The sequence below is a fragment of the Aristolochia californica genome, unplaced genomic scaffold (genome assembly GCF_029961685.1).
Source record: "Aristolochia californica isolate CCGP_79_NKW_82.1479 unplaced genomic scaffold, dmAriCali1.0.hap1 SCAF_2, whole genome shotgun sequence".
NCBI classification, from domain to species: Eukaryota; Viridiplantae; Streptophyta; class Magnoliopsida; order Piperales; family Aristolochiaceae; genus Aristolochia; species Aristolochia californica.
In genome coordinates this window covers 7034528-7041445 of record NW_027181881.1, presented here as the reverse complement: position 1 = coordinate 7041445, position 6918 = coordinate 7034528, and the positions used below count along the sequence as shown (strand labels likewise).

The following is a 6918-nucleotide window of genomic DNA, read 5'->3' as shown; positions in this document are numbered from 1 at the left end:
ACACTTGGACTTGTGGGCCTTCCTTGGTCGTGTGGGCTTGAGCCCATCTTCCAACAATCCCCTATAAGCTAGGGGTGAGAGAAAATCATGAATGCCTAATTTGCTACAAATAGTGTCAAGGATCTTTCCGTATAAAATGGCAGTCCACTATATCTTCCAACACTTCTCCTCAAATTGGTGGTCTCTTAGAGACTCAACTAGCATAATATAAGAAAGCAAAATCACTCCTAGCCGTAAGACATCACTCCATACTCTAGTCAAATGGTCATGGTCAAAATTACTTTCCGCTCAATTTCACAGGCAAAAAGTAGCCCTACTGTGGGGGCACAGAGTCTACCCACTTTCTGAGGGTAACTAAAAAAATACCTCTTGGGTGAATAACATACTTGACTCACGCTGGGTATTGGGCACACTCATATCCTATGTAAGTAGTAGGTTTATAGGTATTGCTCAGAAGCGTAGTAGTAAACTCCTCCATCAAGGTGTCCTTCCACAAGGCACACTCTCAAATGGTAGGAGTAAAAAGACCAAATAAGGGGTAAAATGGTAATTATTTGAAGATAATATTTTGAGGCCACCATATGTTTTCTTTTCCATCAGAATAACCAACGTTGACAACAATCAACAACTGAGAAGTCCTTGTTCAATGATAATGTTTTAGCCAAAGAGACACAAAAGCAGCAATTGAAATAGACCTAGGCCCAAATAATACGTACCAAATAAGGAAAATCCTTAAAAAGGACACATAAAATAATTCACAGATAGTCCATCATTAAATAAGGAAGTTGCACCAAATAATATGCTGGAACCAAGTAATAATTCAAGATAATAATCCAGCTCGAGAAAAAGGGATCGAGTCGAGCTGAGTCAGATATCAGACCAATATAGCTGAATCGCGGAAGAAATAGGTACAGAACACAGGACCCGAACATGTATAACAGAGGTAGTAAGCAAGTGGGTCGAGTCAGGTTGACCTAGGTTCGAGTTAACCCAACCTGCTGGGTTAACCCGAGCGGAACAGAGTCATTCTGGTCACCTACTGGCTGGGTTAACCTGGGTGGAACATGGTAGAGTCGGTTCGGGTCGCTCAACGAATTAAAAGTGTTGCAACACCTAAGTTGGCATTTTATTTCAAGTCATTGTCTTCCCCGCTTCCAAATAGAGCAACATAGCTGAAAACCAGAGAACGAGTTCGGCAATCTTCCTGTTTCTGCGGTGGAGAAAATCATCTAGTGGAGACCTCAGAATAATGGCAAGGCAGCACTGAGAACCAACATAGAACAACAACTTGTATAATTAAAATAATAGATCTTTCCAAAATAGAGCAGTAATTAGATGTTGTCCGAGCATAATGAAAAACCGAGAGCAAGATTACTGGCCCAGAGTGATGATATTTCCAAACAGAGGAAGATCAAATATATTTTTGGAGACCAAGGTCAAACCAATATATTGGAAACAACCGTATATCTTCCCGAAAAGAGCAATTTGCGGGGAATAAATCTTCTAGAAATAAAGGATTGAGCAATAATACCATGACGCAATGGATGTTTCGGCCTTCAGGTTGATTTGAATCTCGACGGATAGTTCTGAAATGAAAGAATCAAGTTCGACCTACTGCCAATATGGACTCACTGACAGGAAGCAATGTCGGGTAATGGCGAGCAATGCAGGCATTCTTACGAAGGCAAAGAGCAATGGTGATGTTGTTCAGCCGTGAGATATTATTCCAACGCTGCCAACTAGCCACGACTGAGAAGCACTTGGAACTTCAAGTAGGTCTCCTCCAAAGCCTTTGTTCATTGATCCCTCAACGACTAGTCCAACGCCAACTCGGGTCCTTTTTCACCGAATTCAGTCTTGGAGGCTCCTAAGCTCCATACCATTCTTTTCTGGAAAGAAACATGCTTGCAACTCGTGGAGGAAAGCTGTTCGCCACCATTCCGTAGTTGATGCCAATTCCTTGAATAAGTGTTGCCAACATAGATAATCAAATGTGCAGAGATGTCTCCATTGAAGCAAATGTTCTTCCTTCAATTTTTCTTTCTCAAATCAGACTACATGCACTTTTTTGATCAAACAGAGAAGAAGAACACCATGCAAAAGCAGGGGCACGAGACAAAGAGAAAAACAGAAAGAAAAAATGGAATTCTAAAATACCTCTGATACTATGTTGATTTTCAGGACTTTATGGATTTAACACCCAGATAAAGAGGGAGACGACATGTTGGGAGAAAACAGGATGAAGAAAGAGGTTATGGACTTTATCCTAACCTTCCCATGAAACTCAATTTATAGATTAATAATCTTATAATATTATAATTATATCCTTAAAACTTAAACTAATTACATCAATGTTATCTTTATGAGATGACTTTTTATTTATCATAATGTCATCACTATGTGGGCCTATGGGTTTTCACACACTTGGAATTGTGGGCCTTCCTTGGTCGTATAAGCTTGGACCAATCTTCCAACAACTACATTAGACATTAAGTTTACAATTTTAATCGCCTTCTTATCTGATTCCCATTTATATTAATAATCGGCCCAATTTTTATATGAGATACACGGTTCTTTTTAAGTTGAATAAAATCACATGAGTTGATTATCTTATGTATCTTATCAAATTAAAAGTTCAACTTTCTATAGAATTGGGAGGTAGTATGAGAAAAAGTATCCCAAGGATGTGCTCATTAGTTTTAGATAAATCAACAAATTTAGTTTAATGAGGAATTTCTAAAATAGAGAAAATGAATAAAAACAGGTCTCCCAAGTATTTTTGCATTTTAAAATAAAATAAAAATACTGGCAGATAAATGGTTGATGGGTTCATTCGATAAGGAAATATTTGAGAGGGTGTGTTTTCGATATTTTCCAAATTTGCAAGCACACGAAAGCCGAAGACCTCATCAAGTTCTCTCCCCACTCTCCTTGCCCGCCCAAGCGCAAAAACTTTATTTGCGTAATCCGTCCGAATCTGGATTTTTTTTTTAGGTGAGTTTCGCACAGAATAGGAGTAAGATGCAAAGTCTTGGCGTTCTTCGTGATGGTCTCGCAGTTCTACCTGCTTCCGGAGGCTTTAGATCACATGAACTAAGACTTGCGGTGGCAATCTCTGATGCGAAATTTGGGTCTTCTGGTGGTTTCTCAAGGGTGCGTCTACTCCTTATCCTTTCTCCTTTCAATTTTTTATCCTTTCGGTTTTTTTATGACTGATGGAAATTAAGCGCCGTGAAAGACATTTATTTTCCTTAAATTTCTGCTTGATTATTCCTCAAGTCCAAAACTAAATGTGCTTACGTGCGGAAGGCGGCGCGGTCGTTTTATTCTGTTATATCTGGCCGTGTTAGGACAGTCTGTGAAACATTCGATGGGCGTGTTGTCATGGTAAAAACTGTGATGGCATTTAGTAATTCTTCTGTTGAGAACTTGAGAACAATTACCTGCTTTAGTGTTGATTGGTTTCAACTCGTGGAAATGATGAGCATAAAAAGAGTGTTGAGCTTTGGAAATTCACTTAGTCTGCTGCCAGTCAATCAGAATTTTACTTTCTCCAAAGACTGGTTAAGCACAGTCGAGGGATTTAACAATGACAAATTAATGGAGTCACTGCCACTATGTAATTACTCTCACCTTATAAAAGTTTATAGTACTAGAATCCACATGCAGTTTCTGCTTCATCAGGTGATTCACTTTTTCTAGTTGTCTAGTTGGTCCTCTTAATCAGCCCTCAGCTCATGACTTGTGTTAACATCAAGAATAAGATGCTAGATCCCAGTTCTCTTGAACTTAGACATGCTTTTGGAGCTGTTTTCTATTTATTTAGCAAATTAATTTGTTTCAGGAGGTTCTGGTAATATAGTTGGCATTTATAACTACTAGAACTGTTGCCCTATGTGGTTTCAGATGTGTCAATGGAAGTGTATTTCTGTTATTGTTCTTTAACTAATTGGATTTTTTAACCGGTAAATTGGGAAAAACACAGTTTGAAACTTTTTCGCCCTAGGAGCTCTAGTGTAGTTCCTGAAATGTTTCATCTGGAAATGAACAAAACTCGTTAAGTTCAGTAATAATGAGTGGTTTCTTCTAAGTACCGGCATCAGCTACAGCTTCTACTCCATACTCTCATAATTCAGAAATTGGGCTCTATTGATTTTTCCAAGATTATGTATATGTGAATCCTCATAAAAGTTTTCCTCTTGTAGAATGGCCATTCAGTTTATATTGCTAAGTTTGGATTCAGAGGAGAGAGTTTTCGAGGAAAGAGCTTTATGGTGAAGGCATCAGAGGATTCTAGTGACAATTCAGCTCCAGTTGCTCCTCTTCATTTGGAGTCTCCATCTGGTCAGTTTCTGTCTCAGATACTGCAAAATCATCCTCATCTGGCTCCTGCAGCCATTGACCAGCAGCTTGAGAATCTACTTACCGATCGAGACGCCCAGAAAGAAGAAACTCCTTCCTTGCAAGATATGCTCTACAAGTTTGTCTCCTAACTATACTCTGGATCTTTGTAGATTTCTGCTTTTACTTCTTTTAATCATATCTCTGTTTCCAGGAGAATAGCTGAAGTCAAAAGCAAGGAGAGACAGAAGTCTCTGGAGGAGATTATCTACTGCTTGATTGTACAGAAGTTCATGGACAAAGAAATATCTATGATACCCCCAATCTCCCCTCCATCTGATCCTATTGCAACTATAGATTCATGGCCAAACCAAGAACAGAAACTTGAGTCAGTTCATTCTGCAGAAGCCTTTGAAATGATCCAGAGCCATCTCTCTCTTGTCCTTGGGGATAGGCCTGTGGGTCCCCTCAACACCATTGTTCAGATCAGTAAGCTGAAGCTGGGAAAGCTTTATGCAGCATCCATAATGTATGGTTATTTTCTTCGAAGGGTCGATCAGAGGTTTCAACTTGAGAGAACCATGAAAACTCTTCCACAGAGCATGAAAGAAGATGATCAGATGATCATCGAAGGCGCAGGCCCCGGGGTTCAGCTTTGGGATGTGGATTCAATGATTCAAATTACAGTTGAAGATGATTTTGAACAAAGTCAATTGGAATCCATGGAGGCAAAGTCAAATAAGTTGAGGTCTTATGTTATGCACTTGGATGCAGATACACTGCAGAGATATGCCACTATACGGTCTAAAGCAGCTATCTCTTTGATAGAGAAACAGACACAAGCCTTGTTTGGGAGGCCGGATATCAGAATTCTTCAGGATGGCTCGCTTGATACTTCTCACGACGAAGTTGTTAACGTAACACTGTCTGGGCTTACGATGTTGGTGTTGGAAGCAGTTGCTTTTGGATCGTTTCTATGGGATGCCGAGGATTATGTTGAATCCAAGTACCATTTTCTATCAAACTCAACGTGAACAGTTGTTCAATTTGATGATATTTCATCTTTATACAAGCTACAGTATCGGTCTTAAAAAAAGTGCTCTTTAAGGTAGGCCTTTTCAGGCATCTAACTGGTGAGGAAATTCAGCTGGACGTTTGTGTTACCGATGTCTCTCTGGTGCTCCGGTAAAATTTTGTAAAATTATAAAATATGACAGTTGAAATATTATTATTTTAGTTTAAATACTTAAAAAATAAAGTAATTTTATTACGTTTAAATCGAAGGCTTGCAATTAAATTAAAATAATATCTATAAAGAAAATATAAATGGCAAATGCTATGCTTGTAGAAAATATAACCTGAGGTGCCTCTGAGTTGGAGTTCGTATTTATAAATCCAACTCAACAACAAATGAATTGTCATTCATCTTAATCAGTGTTATAAAACTCGGATTGAACTGCTCGGTTGAACTGGGTTCTTCCGAACTCGGTGCCCCATTTAATTATATGAAATCAAAACCAGAGGAAGAGTAAAAGGGGAGGGCATGGTCCTGTTCTGCCCCCTCTTCTCCCACTATAACTCTTGTTGGGGATTTTTCTTTTCTTGAAGATTTATTTTATTTTTTATTTTCAAAATACCGATATCATTTTGACGTGCCTCGGGCGATTGAACTCAGTTGGATATACTGTATCTCGGGTGAGGTTTTATAACGAAAGAAGCCTTATAATTTGAGGACAGAAATATTTTGTGTTTAGGAAGTCTAAATAGAGAAGATGTAAATATTTTGTGTTTGGGAAGGCTTAGTTTGGTAGAGCTGAAAGCCATATGTTATCCCTCTCCAAGTCGTCAAATTTTCGAGTCATTTTTTTGAACGAATAAAGATGAATTTTATTGACTATTTTGGGCCATTGCAATATGTTGAAAAGCAGGTATGAGAGAGTCTTACATGAATCCCACAACCACAAGTCTCACTGAGCCAGAAATATTATGGTGGAGTATTATAGGAGTCTCATAGGAGGAGCTTCCATGGAAGAGTTTCAGTTAAAAGGTGTTTCAATTATGTTAGTCTTCTATTTATATTCAATTGTTCGATTGTTCTAAGACTAATCATTTATTGTTTCACTTTGGGTATACTGGGATAAGGGTAGTTTAATTGTAATTAGATTGTACTTATTTTCTCTATTATAAATAGAGACACATTGTATTCAACTTACAACAAGTTAGTGAAGTATTTCTTTTTTTCAAAAATTCAACATGGCATTAGAGCGGGTCTATGAGTTGACTCGATGAACCAATAGAGATAATGTGATCATTTTTTGGCTTATCATCTCTAGCGGGTCTACGTTTGTACTCATTGTTTCCTTAGTGTTCATATCTCCAAATTGAACTTTTTATATTAAAAATTATATATTAACAGAAAGATATTTGAGTTTACTTTCCAACACAAAATGAATTTGGTAATCAGAGTTTTCTAAAAAGACAAATTGATATTTGAAGTAGCAAAATTTTGACTAGAAGAGAGGTTCGAACAATAACTGAAAGCTTCTACTTTCGAGGAGTTTGATGCCATAAAAATTG

The 6918-nt window shown here is 38.0% G+C and overlaps 1 protein-coding gene across 1 annotated transcript; it reads left to right on the top strand.

Annotated features, from left to right (window-relative positions):
• Positions 1-2898: 2898 nt before the first annotated feature.
• Positions 2899-5550, top strand: LOC137956850 (UV-B-induced protein At3g17800, chloroplastic-like). The gene is made up of 3 exons (XM_068804495.1): positions 2899-3153; positions 4206-4480; positions 4556-5550. The coding sequence occupies exons 1-3, from the start codon at positions 3022-3024 to the stop codon at positions 5373-5375; spliced, it is 1227 nt and encodes a 408-aa protein (XP_068660596.1). The 5' UTR covers positions 2899-3021; the 3' UTR covers positions 5376-5550.
• Positions 5551-6918: the final 1368 nt, after the last annotated feature.

Excerpts from the sequence above, each read along its gene's own strand:
- LOC137956850 (XM_068804495.1), top strand. The coding sequence starts at position 3,022 with ATGCAAAGTCTTGGCGTTCTTCGTGATGGTCTCGCAGTTCTACCTGCT. Across the intron at positions 3,154-4,205 it reads CTTCTGGTGGTTTCTCAAGG|AATGGCCATTCAGTTTATAT; the intron begins GTGCGTCTACTC and ends TTCCTCTTGTAG. Across the intron at positions 4,481-4,555 it reads TTGCAAGATATGCTCTACAA|GAGAATAGCTGAAGTCAAAA; the intron begins GTTTGTCTCCTA and ends CTCTGTTTCCAG.